General features: G+C 40.2%; 2 protein-coding genes across 6 annotated transcripts in view; one reads left to right on the forward strand and one right to left on the reverse strand.

Moving 5' to 3' along the window:
• Positions 1–25468, forward strand: part of LOC125802329 (golgin subfamily A member 6-like protein 4) — a 113005-nt gene that overhangs the window by 52609 nt on the left and 34928 nt on the right. The window lies entirely within an intron of this gene.
• The window catches only part of ddr1 (discoidin domain receptor tyrosine kinase 1), a 51785-nt gene that overhangs the window by 23207 nt on the left and 3110 nt on the right, over positions 1–25468 (reverse strand). For both annotated transcript variants that reach the window (XM_022666996.2, XM_022666995.2), the window contains exons 2-3: positions 5308–5456; positions 17–119 (exon numbers count right to left, since the gene is read on the reverse strand). In XM_022666996.2, coding sequence (XP_022522717.1) covers positions 17–119; positions 5308–5404 — 200 coding nt within the window. In that variant the 5' untranslated portion in view covers positions 5405–5456. The remainder of the gene's footprint in view (positions 1–16; positions 120–5307; positions 5457–25468) is intronic.

Here is a 25468-nt window from a genome sequence, read left to right on the forward strand (position 1 = left end):
ACACACAGTTTCTTACCTGCCGTGTTTGGCCTCAGTGGAATCCGACCAGGAGCTGGATGCTGAGATATCAGAATCCGGGATTGTTCCATCCTCCATCCCCAGAGCATAGCGACACTTCGCTGTAAATAAAAGACAGAGAAAGACCCCTGTTCTGTTACACACAGTTTAGGGTACATAACAGTTGCATAACAGTTTCTGCTCAGATTTATTTTATTTCTGTTATATTACACATAGCCTAAGGGATAATCTACAGTTACAGCAGATATAAAAACGACCAGCTTAACCTGCTGTACCCATACTGCTGTCTGACTGGAGTCAGATTTTAGCAAAACACCGGTTCATTTTTCTATTGTTTAAAGTATAATGGCTCTTTCAATCATGCTATCACAAAAAATCAGTTCTTTATCTTCTTTTTCTATTGTTTAATGGTTGACAATAGACTGCCTCAACTTCTTGTAATTAGTCTAATTGGGCTAAGTGCTGCAATTATGATCAAGAGATCGCTGGTTCAAATCCCTGTCATGCAGCTCAGTTGGTCTTGCTCTCTCTCTGGGTGGGTACAGTACAGTAGATGGCGCTTTTTCCCTTCATCACTCCTAGGGTGATGTGGATCAGCACAGGGCTGCGTCTGTGAGCTGATGTATCGGAACCGAGTTGCTGAGCTTTATAGTTTTGCAATTAAGCTGCGCTTAATTGCAAAATATAAAAATTAATCAGTTATTAGAAAATAAACCTTTCCTGCATCCTCAGCACACATTGATGCAATTCGCAAACACATCTTGTGATTGATTACGTTACGATTAAAGCTTTTTTTGTCACACTGAGTGAGGCATATGAAGTATGCAGAAAAAGAAAAAGAACACCACCACTACTGTTAAACATGGGGGCGGGTGCATCATGCAGCCAGTGGCACGAGAAACATTTCACTGGCCTAACAGCATGTTCGTATTCTGAAAATGTTCACAATGAGTGTTACTTAAGCTCTGAGCGAGTGTGTGTGTTCCTGGGCTTGTGTGTGTGTGTGTGTGTGTGTGTGTGTGCATGCCCAGTGAGGGAGGGGACTCGGTGGCTGTCCATGAGTCACTGGTGAAGAATGTTAAGGCTGGAAGAAAATCCCAACTCTTCTGTCAGCCACACACACACACACACACACACACACACACAGTCATGGACAGGTGCCTGGTTCATTACATCATCACTCTCCTGCCAATAAAATTTTCTCTCCAAACACTTTCTCTCTCTCTCTCTCTCTGTAATACCCCATGCTGCTCCCCAATTCCCCCTCTCTCTCTCTTTCTCTCTCTCCCTCTCTGGAACACTGAGCATTCTCTCGCTCATCCATCTCAAATAAATTCATACGCAAAAAAAATCCCCCGAAAATTGCTGACCTGAAATATGGGAAGCTGCTTCAGCATCTTCTGCTATAGGACTTCTATTAAACGTACAAATCAGAAAATGATGGAATGGTGCAGACAATGCAGACTCCCTGTCCTTGAGAAGGCAGCATAGGTTGTTCTACTATCAAAATATACTGCATTTTTCGCACTATATATATAATAAGACACACTATCAATAAATGTCTATTTTCTGGTCTATTTTCATACATTAGGCGCACATAACACTAGTAAAGAAAGGGGGTGTCTCCATGCTTTCCTCCTAATTCAGCAGGTCTGTAAAGCTAAGCTAAGTCAAGTAAACAAAACTGTAATTCTTTCAGAAAAGTCAGACCACTCAAATGAGCACTGGATGTTAATCAACACAGATTTCTCTCCTAAAAACTGTTTACTTGGGTGAGTAAAGCGCTTCTGTTTATATACAGTAAGCTTAGCTTTCCAGATTTCCACTAAATCTGGAGCATTAGCATTAGCAGCTAACACCTAGCGGTTATAGTAATGCTCCTCCAGCAGTGCTAGCCGGGGTTAGCAGCAGGCTACAGACCAATAACACTCACTTACTTACTTACTCTGGATGGCCTAAGAGCTAGCATGTAGCGCAGTTAGCGGCTAATGTGCTAACAGTGCTGGAAAACTAAACTGAAACTCCTCTATAACTCTGTACTTCAGCAGAGTGGCTTTACTGCTCCTTAATATCTGACTGATAAATTATATTATAATAATTATAAGATTATAAGACGCACTGAAGATTTTTGAGAAAATTAAAGGATTTTAAGTGCATCTATAGTCGGAAAAATACGGTATTTCTTGAATTAATGCTGACAAATCAAAAAAGTGGACTCATTTAACCTCCATACCATGATAGATCTTGGTTTTTATGCTTGCTGATTGCTGATTACAGTCTGGATCATCCTTTTATTTGTCCATTTCTTTTGAAACAGATCTGGTATACTGATTTGTTAAACTACTATACCTGTTTTCACCTTGAGATGGTCCATCCCAGAAGCCCCCAAACCCAGAGACCTTTTTATTTAGCTGCTTCTGGACGTGGTTAATATAAGTGAAACTGGCCATGATTTTGTTCTATTAGCTATAACTGAATAACTGATCTGGATGCAGTGCTGTCTCAGCTCAGGCTCTACACTCCTGTCCTTTATTCATCTAATGACTAATCCTGAAGGTCGTTGTGTACAGACTGATACAATCTGAGCTGCTTTTAGTAAAAGAATGAAGAGTCCAGTTATCTCATCCAGTTCTGTTCTCTACATTCATCCTTCATCCCTCTCTTAATAAACACCCTGAGGATTAATAAATGTCCCACCAGTTCCTCCAATACAAGCACAAAACACACACATGAAAGCATTTTCTGCCTTTTTTACTATTGCTATCATTTCATTCTCCATCCTCCCTTTTTTCTCGCTCTCTTTCTGTCCTCTTCTTTCTTTTTCTCTACTCTCCTCTTTACTTTCTCTCCTCCTCTTGCTCTCTTTCTCCCTCCTCTCCTTTTTCTCTTCTGGCTTCTTGCTTTACTCTCTCACTGTTGTTTCTCTTTCCTGTCTCACTTTTCTCTCACTCCCTTACCTCTCTTCTCTTTCCTTCTCCTTCTATCTCTGTTCACTCTGTTCATTCTAATGTCTAATCTCCTGTCCTACAAATTCTCTAATATTTCTCCTCTCTTATCTCCACTTCTCGTGCTCATCTTCTCAATATTTTCTCAATGTCTCACTCTCTTGACTCAATCTTCTTTCTCCCCACTCCTCTCTTCTTGCTCTCTCCTTAATTTCTCCTTTTCACTCTTTTCTCACTCTTTAATATCCATTGTATCTCACTCTTTTACCTCTTTCTCTTATCTCTCACTCACTCTCCTCTCAAGTTTTTCTCTCTCTCTCTCATTTCCTCTTTGCTCCTTGCTCCCTCATTGTCACTTTTTGTCTTTTTTCCTTCTTTTTGCTGTCCTTTTTCTCCCTTCTTTCCTTTTCTCTCTCTCTCTCTCTCTCTCTCTTTTCTCTCACTTTCTCCTTGATCTCCCTACTTTCTCCTTTTACCCTTTCCTCACTCTTTAATCCCCTGTATCCATCATCTCTCACTCTTGCACGTCTTTCCATTATCTTCTCCCTCATTCTCACTTTTGTCTCACTCTTTTTCTTCCTCCATCTTGCTTTCCTTTTTTTCCCTTCTGTTCTCTTCTTGCTTTCTCTCTCTTTCCAAAATCTCTCTGCTTGCTCTCTCTCTCTCATTCGCTCTCTCTCGCCCTACTCTTACTGCTCTGACTATCTCTCTTCTTTCTCATTCTCCTGTCACTCTCACACTCTTCTCTCACTTCCTCTCCTTTTACATGCTCTACTCTCTCTCTCCTCACCCTTACCTCTCTCTCTCTCTCTCTCTCTCCTCTCTCAATCCTTTTTCTCCTCTCATTCTCTCTCCTCTCAGTCTCTTTCCCCTCTCTCTCTTTCCTTTCTCTCCTCTCACTTTGACTCGTCTCTCTCTCTATCTTACTTATCTTACTCAATCTCTGCTCTCTCTCCTCTTTTTTATCTCCTCTCTGTCTCACTTCTCTTACTCTCACTTCTCTCTCTCTCTCTCTCTCTCTCTCACTCAGTTCTGTCAGAGTTCTCAGAGCTGGGCGTGTAGGGTTTGCAGGGTTTAGAGGGTTTGTTGAGGGTTGTTGAGGTTGTGAAGGTAACAGGAGAAAACTCTGAGGATTACAGAACAGAGAGGTTAAAAAAAAAGCCGCCATGTAAAATAGAATGCAGTGTAAATCCACTGCTCTCGCTCGCTTTCACCATTCAGGACTTTCTGCTCTGAAAATCGGCAGCTGAATGTTGGACAGGTCTGTAATGATTTCTCAGAACTGAACAGTGCAGGTTTTTATTAAACACAGTCGTTTTGTCAGCTGTAGTTAAAGCAGGGGGGAAGTGAAAGTCACAGTCCTGCACTGTCGGCTGATTTCTCTGCTCTAAAACTCTAAATAAATCAGGAATTAATAAGCTGAATCAGATCAGGTGCTGCTGAGCAGGAAAACCACACAACTCTGCAGAAACTGGATCTCTAGGTCCAGCCATCCCCCAGATTTAAAGCCCACACTCCTATAGGGTTTAGAACAGTAAACCTGCAGTAAACTTCCAGACCTACAGCCCTTGAAAAAATTAAGAGATCACTTCAGTTTCTGAATCAGTTTCTCTGATTTATCTATTTATAGGTTTATGTTTGAGTAAAATGAACATTGTTGTTTTATTCTATAAACTACACACAACATTTCTCCCAAATTCCAAATAAAAATATTCTCATTTAGAGCATTTATTTATTTGCAGAAAATGAGTTTTCAGATCTCAAATAATGCAAAGAAAAGATAAAGTTCATATTCATAAAGTTTTAAGAGTTCAGAAATCAATAGTTGGTGGAATAACCCTGGTTGGTTTTTAATCACAGTTTTTTTTCATGCATCTTGGCATCATGTTCTCCTCCACCAGTCTTACACACTGCTTTTGGATAACTTTATGCTGCTTTACTCCTGGTGCAAAAATTCAAGCAGTTCAGTTTGGTGGTTTGATGGTTTGTGATCATCCATCTTCCTCTTGATTATATTCCAGAGGTTTTCTTGACTAAGTAAAAAAAGAGTACCACCTTAAAATATTGATGTTTAATGTGCCATTTAAGGTGGAGTGAAATTGTGAATACAGGTGTCAGATTGTCAGGTTGAGGCAAAAAAATCACTGTTCAGTGTTCGACCCTGCAGCCGCTGTATCCGCTAATCCTGACGCTAAAACTTTTCTAAATCCCAAACCTAACATTAAAGGAAGGAAGTTCATGAATCACACACACACGCCCACTCCATAGAGTACATTAAACACACACACACACGCATAACACACACACACACACACTGCACTGCGTAAGCCCCTTCCTTTCTTACCCGAGTCAAAGTCCCACTCGTGGTCCTGAGCTGCAGTCAAGGACACCAGGAGGGCAGCAAAGAGCAGAGGCAACATTGGCAGCATTCCTGTTGCCATGGCAACAGCGACACACCTGGTTACCTGTCTGGAGTGGCTGCGGCAGACATACCTGAAAAAAAAAGAGAGAGGAAAAAAAAAATTATGCTAAGGTTATTTCACGCTAATCCGAGTAACAGCCTCTGAAGCAGAGGTCATTGTCTTGCTGGGAGGCCCAACTCTGGCTCTGTGGGAATCGAACCCACAACCTCAAATGACCAATAAGGGAAGCAGAAAACTTACAGATTAGTATTGTGATACCTCAATAATCACACACCTGTATGCTCTCATTTCCTCTTTGCTCCAGCTTTCCCCACTCTCCTCTTTCATTCTCACTTTTTGGCTCACTCTCTTTCATCCTTCTTCTTGCTCTCTTTTTTCTCTTCTCACTTTTTCTCTTTCTCAAAAATCTCTGCTTGCTTTCTCACTCTCTCTCCTACTCTCTCTTTCTCTCCCCGCTCACTCTCTCATCTCACTCTTACTTCTCTCACTCCATCCTTTCTCTCTTCTCACTCTCTACTCTTACCTCTTACTCTCTTGCTTCTCACTCTCTCTTCTCACTCTTACTTCTCTCACTCTCTCTTCACTTACTTTCACTTTCTCTCTACGCTCACTCTCTCCACTCACTCTTATTTCTCTCACTGTCTCCCCTCTCCTCTCACTCTCTTATCTCACTCTATCCTCTTTCTCCTCTCACTCTTATCTCACTCTTTCCTTTTACTCTCCTCTCACTCTATCCTCTCCTCTCACTCTCTTATCACACTCTTTCTTCTTACTCTCCTCTCACTCTATCCTCTCTCTCTCTCTCTCTCTCTCTCTTTCCTCTCACTCTCTCCTCTCCCTCCTCTCTCTCTTACTTTATATATATGTTTATATTTTTATTACCTTCTAGAAATAGTGGTTTTATTTTAGCAATTATTTTATTTATTTAGAACATTTTATGCATTCCATTTCCAAACTTTCAAACTTTTATAATACTTAACACAGTTTTGCTCTTAAAAAATTGCTGTTATTGCATTATTAATATGCTTAGGGATGCATGAATACCAATACTGGTAACATGCTCACGTACTCCTCCTGCCTACTGCTGATAGCTCTAGTTTCTCTAGCTCTAACTTCATCGCTCAAGTATAAATGTTTTATATTTATACATATATTGCAGTAGATAAAGTTACTCTTCTTTAGAAACGCAAGCATGCTTTACGATTTTAAACACAATCATTTACACTCAGCAGTCATCCACACAAACCGGTGAGAAGTGGCTGCCAATAGCTCACAGCACAGTATACTCTCAACCGGAAACAACCACCGTCCACCTGCAAAAGGACTGTATCGGCCACTACAGCATTTACCCAGGACAGAGTGCCAATCCATATCTGGGCACATAGTCATACTTACATTTTATATACACAGAAATGTAAAAACTCCACCCAGATTGGGGCTTGAACCCAAGACCCCAGTGCTGGGAGAAACTTGTTCACCATTAAGCCACCGTGCCACCAGTGGAGTGCAGGGTTTAACTCTGTGTAAATGTGCAAAATTCTTGGGCTGAACTCTTTCTATCTAAAAAGAGAGCATATAAAGCAGGTTTCTCCACTGATCTAAACGAGTTTGCGTATCATGTATGAGATGTTTTGACAGCTCTGGTTCAATCCATCACAAACAAACCAGGCCGAGCTTTGAATCGCTGGTTCTTCTCGTGACTGATTGACGCTCCCTGCATTTAAAATCTAGCTTATGAATGTGAAATCAGCTCGAGCTCCGGCGTCTTAGAGAGCGCCGTGCCGCAACCACCAGGCAATTACTGCAATGTGGCTCCTGACTGAGGCTTCAAACCCCGGCTGTCAAAGTACCGCCAGCCAAGCGGAACTTTCTAGATGATTCGTGATCTCAGCAAGCGGCACTGAGGCGAAAAGCGGCGAAAATGAAAACCCTCTTTGTTAGCCTATGCGTGTGTGTGTTTGTGCGTGTGTGTGTGTGTGTGCACATTAGCGTGGGGCTGCAATAGTGATTCATTAGAGCAGCAGGAACAGGTGAGGCCGTACGGGTACATTAAAACTCGCAGCTTTCTGCCTTTTTTTATACATTTTAAGCCCCTTTAATTCACCGCGAGCTCTGAGCATCAGCGCCCTGCCTCCCATTAGCATGACATTAGCGCACAATCACCCTGCTGCAATATAAACACAGACCTCACCCTGTAATTAAGCAGCATATAATCTGCTCTCCTGCCTGGAGCTACAAGCACAGACCAACTGTACCACAGCAAAGCTGGCGTCAATAAGACACTGGAGCAGAGGAGCAACAAGTTCTCTACAAATGGTACCTGCAAAAAAATTGAGTTTAAATTAGGGAATAATTTGGATTTTATTATTATTAATTAATTATTAATTACACCACCAAGTTTGACCCAACTTCTGCCGTAATCTGCTCTGCCTCCATCCAACACACAGATTTCTCAATCCTGGTCCCAAATGAACTCTAAAGCGGTTCGATTGTGGTGAGAACACGATCTCTATGATCTGGTCTTGATTTGACCCAGCTATCAATTATATAATTCTTTTAAATTAAGCTAATTTACTGCTGTTAAGGCGCAATTTAATGTAATTTAATATACTGAGAGAGCCAGATAACAAACGCTGTCTCTGCTGCTCAATGCTGTTTACACACTATGAGTGCAGTGTGTGCAGCGTTCACTGCTCAAAACTACACCTCCCATTGAAAACACTCGGTATGAGCTGATTCCCATATTATACTTGGCAACCGGGGTGATGGCACTACTAGAACGGGCTAGTTACCATATTTATACTCGGCATGGGCAGCTCAGGCTGATTCCCGTATTACACTCAGCAGCCGACATGTTAGCATGTTCAACTTGGGCCGATTAGTATTAGTACACTTGGCACTACAAGATATTATACTACGATATTATATACAGGCCGATGATACTTACTTCTAAACGGCGAAAGAGCTAGCGTTTAGCACAGTTAGCGGCTAATGCTAATTCTGCTGCAAATACTGGTGAATCTCCTGTATAACTCTGTACTTCAGTGGAGTGGCTTTAATACCTGCTCCTTAATACCTGACTCATAGAATTCATAATTCATAAGGAGCACCGGATTATATAAGGAGCGGATTATTGAAAAAATAAAGGATTTTAAGTGCATCTTACAGTGTGAAAAATGAAGATGTACAGCCATATACTCAAAATCGACATGACAGCGCTTCACTTTACAGATGGATAATCACTCAAACATTCACAAAAGCAACCCAAGATCTTATTAAAAGTTAAGAAAGCACCATTTCACCAAGAATTTTCACCAAGAATCAGCAACTGAAGACCTAAAGGAATCTCAACGCAGGAATCTCAGCGTATGGTGATACACATGGTTTCAATACTTCAGGCAGTCTCTGACAGTAAAGACAGTAAAGATGATTCACTGAGATTCCACTCTCCTACAGTGAGATCCTGGAGGACGCTCCCGCTCTCGTGCATTCTTCCTCCACATGGTGTTTTTTCATGCATTGTTTAAAGGTCTGAGCGAGAGAAGGTGACAGCTGTCGCTCTGCAGAATGACAGGGCTTGTTGTGGAGTTTCAGAGACAGACAGCTGATACACAGCTGTGCAGACACGAGGGGCGCGAGAGCGAGCAAGCGAGCCACGGTGCGAGAGAGAGAGAGAAAATTACAGAGAGAGAGAGAGAGCGAGAGAGGCTGAAGGGAGGTGTGGAACAGACGTGTAGATGAGTGTTATGAGATATGCTGAGAAGGGAAGCGTGTAATGGACCCTACTTAATGGACTTTGTGGTGTCTGTGAGTCTGAGGGTGTGTGAGTAAGTGTGAGTGAGTGTGAGTGGGAGTTTGTGTGTGTGTGTGTGTGTGTGTGTGTGTGTGTGTGTGTTTGTGTGTGTATGCACAGGCAAGTGCAGCTGTCATGAGCCAGAGACAGGCGGTGGCCAACACACACACACACAGGATTGCAAGTGTTTCCAAAAGTCAGTGAACAAGAGAGTGAGAGAAAAAGAGTGAGAGAGCCAGAGAGAGAGAGAGAGAGAGAGAGAGAGAGAGAGAGAAAGAGTAACAAGTGCCAATGATTCAGTGCTGAAACATAAGTTGTGAGTTTATTACAGTTGGCCCTCACACATCCGTTTACAATACAGACAATAAGCTTTGCGTAACCCATAGCAACCTATGACTGAGAGTCCTGGCAGAAAGAGTAGAACAGAACAGGACACAACGAAAGAGAGAGTGAACGCCATCTTTTGTCTCAAATCCTGGAAAAATAAGCCACAGAAACATAGAAACAGTACTTTATTCCCACCTCTTCCTAGGTTTCAAAGAACATGTTCTTGCATCTTCTCTGCTTGCCTTCAAAAGACGTAGATTTAACTAAATAAAAGAGTACATGTTCTCTAGTCTCTGGGGTACAAACACAAGTAAAGACTCTGGATGTGAGTCAGCAGAGTCTCTGAGGTGTGAGTCTGAGTCTCAAAGTCTTTGGGTTGTAGTTAGAGTTGAGTCTCTGGGTGCAAGTCACAATCAAGTTTGTGGCTTTGAGTCAGAAGTTGTGGAAGAAGTGTTTTGGGGTCTGAGTTTGAATTGAGTCACTAGGTGTGAGTAAGCAAAGTGCAAGTGCAAGGTTTGTGTGTGTATCAGAGTTTCCTGGACACAAAAGTCTAAAGCCTCTGGGGTACAAACTGAGTTGAGTCTCTGGGTGTTAGTGAGAGTTGAGAGTCTGGGAACAAGTCATAATCAAGTCTAAAGTCTCTGGGCTACAAACCAGAGTTAAATCTCTGGGTGTGAGTGAGAATAGAGGTTTCTTAGTGTTAGGCAGGGTCTTGGGGCACTCTTAGTCCAAGTAAAGACTTTAGATGTGAGTCAGCAAAGTCTCTGAGGTGTGAGTCTGAGTCTCAAAGTCTTTGGGTTGGCTTTGAGTCAGAAGTTGTGGAAGAAGTGTTTTGGGGTTCAGGCTTGAATTGAGTCACTAGGTGTGAGTAAGCAAAGTGCAAGTGCAAGATTTGAGTGTGTATCAGTGTTTCCTGGTCACAACTCCAAGTTGAGGCATTGGATGGAACTCAATAAAGAGTAAAGAGTCTAAAGTCTCTGGTTAAGTTGAGTAGAGAGGTGTGACTCTAAGCAAAGTTTCTTGATGATTGGCAGGGTCTTGGAGCACTCTAAATCCAAGTCAAGGCTTTGGATATAAGTCAGTAGAGTCTCGGAGGTGTGAGTTTGAGTCAAGTCTTTGGGTTGTAGTCCCGATGTCCAAGTCAGATTGAGGGTCTGGGTGCAGGTCACTGAGTAAGAAGTTGTGTTTTGGGGTCTGAGTTTGGGGTCTGAGTGTGAGTAAACAAAGTGCAAGTGCAAGATTTGACTGTGTATCACGGTTTCCTGGTCACAACTCCAAGTTGAGACATTGGATGTGACTCAGTAAAGAGTTTTAAATCTCTGGGTGTGTATTAGAGTTGAGGGTCTGTTGGCGAGTCATTATTATGTATAAAGTCTATGGGGTACAAACCAGAGTTGATTCACCGTTGACTCAGACTGGAGGTGTGAATCTAAGCCAAGTTTCTTAGTGTTTGGCAGAGTCTTGGAGCACAAACCCAAGTATATGGGCTTGTGAGGGTCTAGAGGTGAGTCATAGTCAATTCTCAATTCTCTAGAAACCAGCCCAAGCTGAGTCTTTCAATGTGACTCAGATTAGAGCCTCTGGACTGAGTCTGAGTCGAGTCCCTGGGATGTGAGTCCATGTCAAATTTTGAGTCCCTGGGATGTGAGTCAATTTTTTTCATCTAGGGGTGAAAATTTCAGCCTAGCCTTAAGTTACTGGGGTGGAAGTACATGCAGAGTCTCTGGATCAAGTCCAAGTCCAGTTACCACATGGGTCCCAGTGGAACCTTGAGGATCTGTGGTCAATTAAATCAGTTAAGTTTTGGTTCTTAAGTCTCTGGGGTGAAAGTTTGAGTAAAGGCCTGGTTTTAGACCAGCACTATGTAGTTCAGTTAAAGCAGACTTCAGTTAATTTCCACCTTTGGTGCATTTTGATTTTTTGGCAGGTATGAATACAGTAATTGCACTTGGGTGTTAACCAAAACAACCACACCAAGACCTGTAGAAAGAAGGTGGTTTTGGTCCAGTCCCAAAAAAACTCTTGAGCAATTAATTTGTGGTGAGAATGTGATCCAACCAAATATACTCCACATGTTTGAGCTAAATGGCTGTTCAGGTGCAGTTTAACTTGATTTATTGCCTAGATACATACTACAGCTATGATCCTGTTTGTTTTACTTGTGTGAAAGTTAACAAAGTGTTCTATGAATGTCAATATGAATATGAATATAAAAAACCAAAATTTTATTTTTACCAACATATACATTAATGTGTGAGTATAATTAAATACTCAAACATTACTGGGAAATAATAGTACACTGATAAGAGAGTAATATTGAGTTTTATCAGAGCTTCTGTCTCTGCAGTCATTTCAGCCCTGAGAGGCGCGTCGTCTCAGCACATGCTTCAGAAGTACTTCAGAATGAGACAACTGCTGCACAGCTGCATTCAGATCAAACAACAGAATTAACACACACACACACACACACACACACTCAGTAATCAGTCAGGAGCCTAGACAAAATCCTAATCTCAAAACAAGTGTAGTATAGCTGAAAAATGAAGCATCAGGCAATATGAAGCCTGTCCAAACAGTATCCAACAAATTTATTCGCTATTAGTGTCTGACTAATTAATGGCATTCTATTAAAAGTTTACTGAACCATGCATTACATTTTCCTTTTCACTTAAAATGAGCTGATTAATCAATAATCTTGTTATTAAAACAATAAAATGACATTAGAGCCATAACAAATAATGGTTCTTTGTAGGGCTGCACAATATATTGTTTAAGCATAGTCATCATGAATAGTCACATTGCAGGGTGTTTTGATTCTTGACAAAAGTAGTAGATACACAGCGCTGTCTCTGTGTCTGTGTGAGTGACAGGCTGCTTCTGCCTGAGAAGCATGAAGTAACCGCATGGCCTCCATCATCCACATGGCTGGGCACGTGCTTGTAAACGTGAGCATGTGTTGAAAGCTGTGCTCCTGAGTCCAGCACAGATTATCAGCACAGATATTTCCAGTTACAGCTGAATTCACACTTTTAATCTTAGAAAAACAGAAAACGCTCTTATTTACTTTTTTTAAAAAGCCATTTAAATGCCTGATTAAAGAGCCGATTACTGTTGTTTTGCTGTTTTCCTCTGGTTTTAAGAGCTCGGCGCTGACTCAGCTCTTGATTGGTCCGGACGGGGGCTGGGCTGGTGACATCATGAGCCCTGCATTGTTTAATATTGCGATATGTATTGTTGAAAAAGGAACATTTGCAATGTAAAATCTTTTCAATATCGTGCAGCCCTAGTTCTTTCGATACATTTGGTACATTAAAAACACCTTTCTAAATAGTTTTATCTTCTGAAAATGTTTAAAATATATATTAAGCAGAGGAATTGATTGTAATTGTGATGGATGATGAGGTTTGTTTTGTTTAGCTCATGCTAAAGTTGGTGGATTTGAGCTCCATCGCTCCAGAAAATGAAAACTGCACGATGCTTGCTGGTGGATTTATACCACTGTAGCTGATGGGGCATGGGGCATGATGACTTATATGATGGCTCATGTGGATATAATATGTTGGTGAATTATTTTCTTATGCACATATATCAGTTAAGGGTGCATCTGTATGCAGTAATAAGAATGGGGGTCTTTATCAATTTTTGAACATGTTAAGGGCTTAGCCCCTCTGTCTCTGCTGAGGCTTCATGTATTATCTTTCATGGAAACCACAGTCAGCATACAACTTTGTGGGGAGAGGAAGGCGGGGTCACTGCAGTAAAATATATTATAAAATATATTGTGATGACTCTAGTTGGAAAAGTATCTCAGGAGACTCCTTGTAAAGATTCCTGTGTAACACCAAGTGTGTATAAAGAGACCAGTGTGACCAATCCTGAATATGAGACACCACTTCACACTGCAGTGTCATCTGCTGAGCCCTGCAGCGCACACACACACACACACGCACACACACACACACACACACACACGTGTGTGTACAGAGATGATGTCACAGTCAACAGAGATCTGCTAAACAGTGCAGACGCTCCTACACTAATCACATACACACCAACATCTCTGAAGCCCTAAATACAGCACCAGCATGTGAAATCACCACTACTGCCCAGCAATCTGCACAAGGACAAAAAAAGGCCAAAAAAAGGTATTTCTGAGGTTTTATTTTATTATATTAATGCATACATGTAAGCACCATTGCCTTTGCTTTAAAGAACCTTTAAAGATCATCAACAAACCAAATGCAGCAACCAAAGAATTCTGCTGACACTCCAGCTCATCATTACAAGACACTCCCTCGGTCTAAATCACCTGACTATTGATTGTTTTCACCTGCTTCTCTGTGTATTTATACCCTCTTCTTTGTTCAGTTCATTGGCAAGTTTTGACTAGCTTCCTGTAATTGTGTAATTGTGAAATCTGAATTAAAAGGTAAAATCTGAATGTGATCATCAAAAACACATCTTAATGCCACGTGTAACCTGATCTAGAGACAGTGTTCCTGCCGGTGCCTCAGAGTCTCTGGGTGAGTAACTCTGTCCAGATCAGCAGCAGCTCTATTGTTCTCCGGTTTCCTCTATAGAATCTTTATAGAAAACTTTCTGACCCTTACTGACCTTCACTGACTGGAGCTGATCATACCCTCACACTGACCTTCCCACCACACCCCTTCCCAGCATGCTTCATCACACCGCTCAGCTTCACAAGGAATACAATACAATCCCTGAATCACAACTGCTTACGGTACTCTGTTAAATTATTACTCAATAGAAGCTGAATGAATCAAGTCCACAGAGTGTAAACATCAAAACTACCTTTCCTACAGACGGCAGAAGAGGAGAAGTTTTATTAGGATTCGGCTGGATTTACTCCAGTAAACTGTACTGGATTATGTTGTTTGAGATGGTAAAATAATATCATAATGTAACCCATTTTCAGAAGAAGAAGAAAAAGAAGAAGAAGAATCCTTTTTTTTATTAAATCATACACAGATGGTAACTAACGCAGCAGATGTAATATTAAAATGTGCTAATTTCTTTCACCTGGTATAAAACGTTTTTGGAAATATCCATAATAATGATATACCACAGTTAGTTCCGACCCTGCAATGTCATTGGCTGAGAGGTGTTCTACGAGTACCGTTATCAGCCGGTAATGCACTGTAACCACATACAGGTAACCTAGCTACGATGCAGCGCTTACAAGCCAAACAGCGCAGCTACAAACAAAGCAGCTTTGGAACTATTTTTTTTTTTGTGACCAATTTTTTTATTAGTTTTGATACCGTTATTAGTTTTACAATGAGTCAACAACACAAAAAAAACAAACAGCAAACAAAACCACCCTCTGTGGTGGCAAAGTGAGTTAGATAAAGCAAGGTAAAATGATGAAGAGTGAGGTAATCTAAACAGAATAAGGTAAGGTAACAGATTTATTATCAATATTAAATTTTTTTCTCAGGCCGTCAAAACAAACTGAAACAAGATCACATCCACCCATAGACCCATAACTCACACTTCTGCTGCCTCAGATTCACTGGCTTTATATAAGAACACTAAATTAACTGAGTCAGTGTGTGTGTGTGTCACAGTGTGTGTCACAGTGTGTGTGTGTCACTGTGTGTGTGTGTCACTACTTAAGCTTCCAGAGGAGCTGACCATCAGAGTGGTAGGATCCGTGTGACGGGCAGGAACTCTGGAGTTACTCACGTTTGGTTCGGGTACAGAAAGTGAGAAAGAGAGAGAGAGAGAGAGAGAGAGAGAGGGAATAACAAGAGGAAGGATTAGTCATTTTTAGAAGAGTGGAGAAAAGAGGCTTAATGGAATCAGCGGAAACGAGCAGAACGGGGAAGAGTTGTTAAGAGTTACGGTCAGAACTCCACCTCCACTCCGGTTCAATCTACCTCAGCACTCTGACTCTATAGAGACCTTACCAGAACCAGCATCTGCAGAGTTCAGTGAGTTCCACAAAAAACAGAGAAGAAATCATGAAATTAAAGCATAAAAATTAATTTCTGAATGAAATAAACAAGCGAAAAAAAACAAGCAAACAAACGAACAAAAAACAAGAAAACACTCAGCCAGAACTGACGATAAAACATACAAGAACTGACAAGGGACACTAAAACACTAAAAAGGGACCATATGTACACAGGGAAGCAACAGGAAACACCCGGGGACAGGCAATGAGGGGGCGGGGCAACAAATGAACCAAGGCAGAGACACAGGAGAACCACACAGGGCCAGGAAGGCAGAAAAAAACACAGAGACAGACAGGAGAGACACAGAACAGGACGAGAATGTGACAGTTGTTCTGCACATATATAACGATAAACTTACAGTATAGCAGTGTCACTACATTAAATCTAACCTCTCTTACGTACTGCTGCAATGAATACTTAACATAATTGTCCACAATGTTCATAATAAAAATTTGTCTTAAATGTTTAGCGTTGGCTTTATTCAGTCCACACTCAGCTCATCCTAAAAGTCACCAAAAGTGCCCAAACACAATAGATTACATATTGTCTTATTAAAAGGCAAAGAAACTCACAAATTTGATTATTTTCCAAGTTAAAAATTACAATACAAACAGTTGTTAATGTGCAGTTTTAATGTTTACAGCCATTTTCTTTATAACAAGCATAAAAAAATAAATTGGTAGTAGTTGGTTTTAGTTCATCTCATTAGCTAGCTAACAAACGTTTCTGTTCCACCTTAAATGGTGCAATAGACTGCAGAGGCTACAGCATTTAAGGCGGAACAGAAAAATAAAATAAAAGCTAAATTAATTGCTGCACTTCCTGTCCTCGGTACCATTTTAAAACAAGGGTTAAAACTGTTTATAAAGGTTTATTACTTTATGGTTAATTTATGGTTATTAAATATTAGGTTATAAACCATTAATAAGCAGTTACAACACATGAATAGGAAGAGAAACAGTGGCCTGTCGTGTACTAAATAGTAATTATACATTAAAGACCTCAGTTCTTTCCAGATGCTTAGTTTACTCTTTTAGTCTTTTCATAAAAGTCATCATTAACTTTTTTACTAACAACTTTATTTATTTAGCTATTATTATAACATATTAAATGACTAAACTGTTTTTCTAAATTATTGTATTGGATATGTTAAAATAGTAAGTAACTGTCACTGTTGACATTTCTATTTTCTATTTTTAAAGGGAGAATTTCAGTGTTACACTTAAACTAGGGAAAACAAGGGGTCGGGTACAAAAGAGAAATGGGATTGGGCCTAAAGGTAAACCCATCTGCATCTGCGCTGGAATTTCTAATATCTGAAAATGAGTAATGCAGTAAAAGTGACATACGGCTGCCTGGCAGCGGCTGCAGAGCTCCAGGGTTCAGTCCGGCTCGTTCAGGAGTTTATTCTGATCTGAGAGCAGAGTTTCAGGATCAGATCATTCTGAGAAACATGAACTCGGGTAATTTCACTGATCCCCTCCATCAATCAGCACAGCTAACAGGCCTGCACTCGCCTCGGCTTTCCCCACAGGTAACCGGCCCCCACCTGCCCCCCCAACTGTTCCCACAGCACACCTGTCCCATTTATAACCGCTTTCCCACAATGCCGCTGCTCCAGACCAACCGCAAGCAATTTTAGCTTCTCTACCATCAAGTCCTGACATGGTACGAGGAGCTATAACAACACACACATACACACACACATTCCCTTAAATACACATGTAAATTGGGTGTTGCTCACACTCTAAACCGCAGTGCTTCCCAGCAGAGTTCCTGTCCAATCACATTGAATTCTGCGTGATTTGATCAACCGTGGTTTTATGTTTTTTATTGGATACAATCCGGGTTAGCACCCGAACATCCCTTTCAGACAGCTTCCTCTTACAGCGTCCACAGTTAATCCTGTTGGATGTGGTTGGTTCTTCTTGGTGGTATGCTGACATTACCCTGGATACCGTGGCTCTTGATGCATCACAAAGACTTGCTGTCTTGGTCACAGATGCTCCAGCAAGACGTGCACCAACAATTTGTCCTCTTTTGAACTCTGGTATGTCTCCCATAATGTTATAGTGTGCATTGCAATATTTAGAGCAGAACTGTGCTCTTACCCTGCTAACTAAACCTTTACACTCTTACAGCTCTTACTGGTGCAATAATGTGCAATTAATGAAGATTGGACACCAGGCTGCTCCAATTTAGACATGAAACCTAAAATCCCACACTAAAATGATGACAGGTGTTTCAGTTTCATTCAACTTTTTTTATCATGGAAACCCTACTCACTAGACTTTCACTAATATATTTTCACCCTGATGGTGATGCTCGTGCTCTCGACTCCTGCGACGTGGAGTGAGAGAGCTGCAGGTGCAGAAAATGACCGTGGCTGATGGCCTGCAGTGAACTGGGCTGTAACTGATGAGTAATGGAGTATTTCACAGCCTCACGGTGACGGCCCCGCCCACACGGCCAGGCTGAACCTGGAGGCAGTTAGAGAGAGGGTGAAGTATGTGACGGCACTGCGACATTCTCACAAGGACGAGCGAGAAAACGGCTCAGATCAATCTTCTGCAGCTCTCAGATCATATCACTGAAACTAAAGCAAAGTTAAAAGCCGTTATTAGCCTTGAGCCTGACGGTGATTAAGAGAGGAATACAGTTCAGCCCTGAGGGGAACACTCAGGAGCTCACACATGAAATCTATACGAATCAGCACTTCAGGAGTGTGAGTGTGTGCGTGTGTGTGTGTGTGTGTGTGAGAAGAGAGTGAAGGGAAGAGCTTAGTTAGAAAAAGAGAGAGAGATACTTAAAGGTAGATTAAAAACAATCACTTTACATGAACCTGGTCTTAAACCTGATTATTATTTATTATTAATTAATATTAGAAAACACTGCACTGACTTCAGACTTAATAATAAAACACAGTGGATCAACACCAGCAGATGACAGACATGACTCTCCAAACCATCACTGATCATCAGTACATTTTACATTATTTCATTTAAACGAAAAAAGGGGATCAGAGTCTGGAGGAAGAGTGGAGAGAGACACACAGTCCAAACTGCTCGAGGTCTAGTGTGAAGTTTCCACCAATCAGTGATGGTTTGGAGAGACATGTCTGATATCTGCTGGTGTTGATCCACTGTGTTTTATTATCAGGTCTAAAGTCAGTGCAGTTTTGTTTTCCCACAAAATCTTACAGCACTTCATATCTTACAGCTTCCCTCTGCTGCTGACAACTTTTATAGAGATGCAGATTTCATTTTCCAGCAGGACTTGGCGGCACACTGCCCACACTGCCAAAAGTACCAATTGGTCTCATTATATAATATTCTAATTTCCTGAGACACTTATTTTTGGGTTTTCATTGGCTGTGAGCTTCATAATCATCAACAATAAAAGAAATAAAGGCTTAAAATAGATCACTCTGTGTTTAATACATCTATATAATATATGAGTTTCACATTTTAAACTGAATTACTGAAATATGGTAACTTTTCAATGATGTTAAAATTTTATGAGATAAGTTAGTATGTTCCTTAAATTGCAATTTTCCTGTAGCCCAAACCAATTTATCTGCTCCAGAGGGTCGTTTTCTATTGTCAGTACTTCTTTACAGGATCTAGACAAGCTGTATTTGTGCATTTGCACATCTGTGTCAGTGATAGTTACAACTTTAAAGTGCAAAGTATCTGAATGTGTTCACATCAGTCGTTTTCTGGTGGTTTTCTAAAAGCAAGGCTACCACACTAAAGTTGTTTCCGCGGTAACAGACTGTACATTAAAGAAGCCTCAGATTAGGACGATGATGCTGAAAATCTCCTGAAGGTCTGAGTTAATGTGTTAACGTCTCTGTGTCTCTGTGGGCGGAGTCTTAATGAATGAGGAATGAGGCTGGGAAGTTTGCACCTTTTCTCAGCGAGAGCCGGAGTTACAGGGTTTCAGACTGAGATGAAAGGAAGGGCTTTTGATGTGGATCTCTGTCATTTTTATAAAAAAGCTTTCCTTAAGCTTGTCAAAATTTGCTGGCAGCCTTGAGCAATTACTTTAAAGCTAGCATTAAAAAGAGTGTCAGCATGTGTTCTTTTCTGTGTGTGTGTGTGTGTGAATATGTGTGTGTGTGTTCACTAGGGTTAGGCAGTATCCATTTTTAATACTATCAGATTGCCTCAAATTATTATATAAATTATTACCACAGTAGACAGCATTAACAGGAGCAGGGTAGGCCTGTGAAAAATATCAATATATCAAAGTATCACTATATTTTATTTTGCAATACTGTATTGATTCCCCGAAATACAGATTTGACTAAACTGATAAAGAAAAGATTGATGGAAGACGATGAATAACGTTTTTTATAGTATTTAAACAGAGACGTTATTAATGAGGAGACACATTAACCGAGAGAATAAAGAGAATAAAGAATAAACAGTAAAATCCTGCCCTTCAACAAAAAGAACCAATCAGGAGAGGAGAGTTGGCACACTGTTGGAAAAGCCTCTCCCTCAATAAGGAGATCTGCGCAAGCTCAGCAGCCACAACAAGACAAAAAAGACCACAGTTTTGTGTAGTATGGAGTCAAAACACTGCAAACTTCATAAGATTTTAAGCAGATTATATCAGTGATTAAAATATATTTAAAGGCTGGTCGAGCACAAATCAGTTTCTCTGATTTTGTTATTTATAGGTTTATGTTTGAGTAAAATGAACATTGTTGTTTTATTCTATAAACTACAGACAACATTTCTTCCAAATTCCAAATAAAAATATTCTCATTTAGAGCATTTATTTACAGAAAATGAACAACGGCTGAAAAAAAAAAAGTTCATATTCATAAAGTTTTAAGAGTTCAGAAATAATCAATATTTGGTGGAATAACCCTGGTTGGTTTTTAATCACAGTTTTTTTTTTCATGCATCTTGGCATCATGTTCTCCTCCACCAGTCTTACACACTGCTTTTGGAGCAAAAATTCAAGCAGTTTAGTTTGGTTTGATGGCTTGTGATCATCCACCAGTGCTCGCTTATTTTTTCCAGAGCTGTATAATATGTTGAGAACATTTTAACTTCCATCAAGGATTATAAAAGAGCATAAATTATCTTAGTTGTGTGCACTTATCATATTAATAATGGAGATAAAACCATGATCTTAAATACATTTAAAAAAAATACATTACTACCATTTCACCACCTAACCCTAGTGTTTAATTCCATGCATGTGTTACATTTAGAAGTTGAATTCTATTGTTCTGCTGTGTATTGACTATAGAGTGTGCTTTTAATCTATTTAATTCAAATAATAGAAAGACAATCAGGGATGATAATAAACTCTTGGGTATATAGAAAATGAATGGTATCAGCAGAGTAAAGAATAGATCCAGCCTGAGCTCTGAACAATAGCACCCAATCCTGGCCTGAACTCAAGACTAGAAACTAAAGCAAAGCTGTGCGGTTCCGTAATTATTTCACATCAACCGCCAAACAATAAACCTCATTCTCTTCTTCCAATTTCGCTGCTCTCGCGTCCGAGGCCTCAGAAATGAGTCCAGCCAGAGCCGACCCGTCAGTGTGATGAATTACAGCAGAGCATTTCTAACAAACGAGAGAAAACACAGCTAATAAAAGTGTGTATAAACATTCTGCACTGCAGTAAATCATTAATACGCTCTCTGATTCATGTGACCGGAGTGAGGAAACAACCCAGAGTGACCCAAACCCAGAACTGCAGGATCTGGATCTGGAGCCAGTTCTGAAATGTGGTTTTCATTCTGCAGAAGGTTTTGCTGTGTGTGTAACTGTGTAACTGAGTGATGACGCAAACCAAGACACACACACACACACACACACACACACACTACAGTACAGTACAGTACATAGTTTTACAAGAAGAAAATGAGGCAACGCTGCAAAACAAAAGGATTTACTGATACAATAAAAAGTCACATAGCAAAATCATGAATCTAATACTAGGGGTACATATTAGGGAGAGTAGAGTAGCAGAGTAGGTGTGTAATAAATATCAATATATTGAAGTATCACAGCATTTTGTTTTGCAGTACTGTATTAGTTCCCAGAAATACAGAACTGACTTTTAGTAAACTTATTAAAAGTAAAAGATTGTTATCAGATGATTATTAACTTTTTTATACTTTGTATTTAAACAGAGATATTATTAATGAGGAGATAAGAAGAAAATGAGGCAATGCTACAAAACAAGAGGATTTACTGATACAATAAAAAGTCACATAGCAAAATCATTAATCTAATACTAGGGATACAACTATTACCTCAACCACAGCATCCTATTTTATAGAATTCTGCGTGATCATAAGATTCACTTCTCTCTTCCAGGAATATTCCTTATGTTTCATGCTTCACTTCCTCTTTTAAGAGAACAGGACACCCTAAAATTTTGATTATCTCAACCTTTTGGTCTTGTTTTGTACAGTTAAGCAGAAATAAGGAGATTGTAACATCATGTTTAGATTGTTCTAGAACCACTGTGTCCCTCCCAGAGCCAGAGCCACTCTCCTCATCTTTTTATTCTCTGTATTTGTCTTGTAAACTGTATGTCCTAACACAGTATATATAGTAAAGGACAAAAGTTTGGACACTCCATCTCATTTAATGCGTTTTCTTTATTTATCATGACTGATATTTACATTGTAGATTCTCACTGAAGCATCAAAACTATGAATGAACACATGTGGAGTTTTATGTACTTAACAAACAAAAAAAAGAGCTGTCCTCCACAGTCACCGGACCTGAACCCAATCCAGAGGGTTTGGGGTGAGCTGGAGCACAGAGTGAAGAAGACAAAGGAGCAACAAGTGCTAATAAACACCTCTGGGAACTCCTTCCTTCCTTCAAAACTGTTGGAGAACTTTTCATTTCAGGTGCCCACCTCTTAAATGAAGCTCATTGAGAGAATGATGCCAAGAGTGAGCAAAGCAGTAATCAGAGCAAAGGGGGGCTATTTTGAAGAAACTAGAATATATATATATATATATATATAATATATATATATATACTATGTGGAGTACAAAACTCCACGTGTTCATTCGTAGTTTCATTGTATTCTACAATGTAAATAGTCATGAAAATAAAGAAAACGTGTTGAAAAAAAAAAGTCTGTCCAAACTTTTGGCCTGTACTGTATATCTTTGTCTTTTCCAATAAATATATTTTCTTATTACAATGACCAAACACCCAGATCAGAATTCATGCACCATTTATGTCGAGATATTCACCGAGATTATCCTTCTTTCACCCTGTTCTTCAATGGTGAGGAACCACCCACAGAACCACCACTAGTTACAGTGTTCATTATAAATGAATACTAAAGTCTGTACACATAAGAAATCATGTAGTAACTTAAAAGTCTTAAACAAACCAAAATACTCTTAAAAATACTTAATTGCTTTTATCTGGGGATCTGTTTGTTAACTTGTGGTTTCTGAGGCTGGAAACTCATGAACGTATCCTGTACAACAAAGGAAACTCTCTTCCTTTACTGGGGTGGTCCTGATAAGGGCCAGTTCCATCATCATCATATTAAACAACTTTTGTTTAATAAATGATTAAAAACAACACAAAAATATGCAAGGCTAAGGCACTAGAGAAGGAAAAGTGATGAAGGGAAATGTTATGGCAACATAAGAGCAAGGAGAGAAATAGAGAAAAGGCAGTGAGAGAGGGAGTGTCAGAAGGAGGAAAAAAGATGGACAGAATGAGCTATGAGGAGAGACAGATTACCCCACATGATCGATTACTGCACTGACAGCATTTACACTATCAGCACAGAGAGAGAGAGAGAGAGAGAGAGAGAGAGATACAGAGATAAAGAGGGGGAGGAGGAACTGGGCAGGGAATGAGATGTAAAGTGAGCAGGAGTGAAGAGAGAAAGGGTAGCGAGTGGGGGGAAATGAGGTAAAGTGAGAGATAAAGAGAGAGGTGAAGAGAGAAAAGTATAGTTTTCGGCTTTGGAACAAAAACATGGTGAGGGTGGCTTCACTTGTGTTGGTAGGATCACTGGGGGTTTTAGACATAAACATGGTGGTGGTAGTATCAAAAGTACATTTATTTAGACAGGCACATGGTGGTGAAATTACCAGTGGTTTTGGACATAAACGTGGTGGTGGTAGCTTCACCTGTGCTCATAGGTTCAGTAGTAATTGTAGATATAAACATTGTTTTTGTAACTTTATTTGTGGTGGTAAAATTACTAGTGGTTTTGAACAGAAACATGGTGCTGGTAGCTTCACTTGTGCTGGTAAGGTCAGTAGTAATTGTAGATATAAACTTGGTTTAGTAGCCTAATTTGTGGCAAAACCACAAGTAACGTGTGCTGGTAGGTTTAGTAGTAATCGTAGAAATAAACATTGGGTTTGTAGCTTTATTTGTGGTGGTAGAATTACTAGTGGTTTTGAACAGAAACATGGTGGTGGTAGCTTCACTTGTACTGGTAGGTTCAGTAGTAATTGTTAAGATAAACTTTGGTTTAATAGCTTTATTTGTGGTGGTAGAATTACTAGCGGTTTTAAACAGAAACATGGTGGTGGTAGCTTCACTTGTGGTGGTAGATATAAGCATGTTGTGGTTATGAACACCAGTGGTTTTGAACAGTAACATGGTGGTAGCTCCAATGGTGCTGGTAGACATGAGTCTGGTGTGGTTACGACTACTAATGGTTTTGAACAGAAACATGGTGGTGGTAGCTTCACTTTGGTTTGGTTTTAGGTAAAAACAAACATGGATGCTTTATCGGTGGACCTTGTGGTGTTCTCACACAAACACCTGTAAAACATTAATTACTATTGTATTTTCTTGGTGAAAAACATTTTAAAAAGAGGCTTTTTTAAAATTTAAAACAGTCGGTTTTGTTTACAGTGTAAATACTGGACACTCTTGTTTAATATATGCATATCATTCGCTGCCAGGCTGGACGATGTGTTCATTACCTCCCACCACACACACACACACACATACACACACACCAGTGTTTACGATCAGCTCCCGAGCTCCAGGTGGTCGCTGTGCTCCATTACTGACCCCCTGACCTCCCAAGTTTGCTCTGCACCGACACTGCAGAGTGTGCAAGTGTGCGCATGCACAAGTGCCTGTGTGTGTATGTGTGTGTGTGTGGCCATAAAACAAAGTGACTGAACTTAACACACTGCTCCTACACGAGTGACTGCCTGCTTAATGCAGGAGTTCAGAATTTAGTCCTTGATTCACATCATAAACCAGCAGTCTGCTCTGGCAAACACAGAGTATAAATTTGGTCAATTCACCATAAAATATCACTGATCCTGAAGGTCTTCTTCACACCCGGAGAACCACGGCTGTGAACCAGATGGACAATTACAATACTGATGGAATCATTTCATTCTGAGTTTTCCCAATTCAATCTTTCCATCAAAACTTGGGGTTTTATCTTGTAACAACAGCAGATTTTTTTCTGAACTCATCTAGTGTACCACTTTGGAGTTCATCGAGTACCACCAGTGGTACCCGTACCACAGTTTGAGAACCACTGGTTTAGATCAATCTGCGCAGCTGAAATGATCTTTGAACTAGAGAACTAAAACAGGAACCTGCCAAGGGTCCCCATGAGTCAGGACCTCTGAAGGTGCCCTGTGGTATCTGGCACCAAGACGATAGCAGCAACATGTGCTTTAAGTCCTCCAAAGTTGTGAGGTAAGACTTTCATGAGCATAAATGAGCCTTGGTTACCCATGACCCAAACACCAGTTCACTAATTCTGGCCACTGAATACTCTTCACAAGACCTGCCTGAGGTTTTGGAGACATTCCAACTCAGTCATTTAGACATTAAAGTCTTGTCAAAGTGTCTTAGATTCTTACACTTGCCATAATTGATGCTATTCACTTACAGACAGCTCAACCCATCAGACACCTGTAGACAATGTAGATTACACCATCACTTCTGTTAGACCAGTCACAATAACTATTTTTGATGACGA

Source organism: Astyanax mexicanus, chromosome 6, assembly GCF_023375975.1.
Source record: "Astyanax mexicanus isolate ESR-SI-001 chromosome 6, AstMex3_surface, whole genome shotgun sequence".
NCBI lineage: Eukaryota > Metazoa > Chordata > Actinopteri > Characiformes > Acestrorhamphidae > Astyanax > Astyanax mexicanus.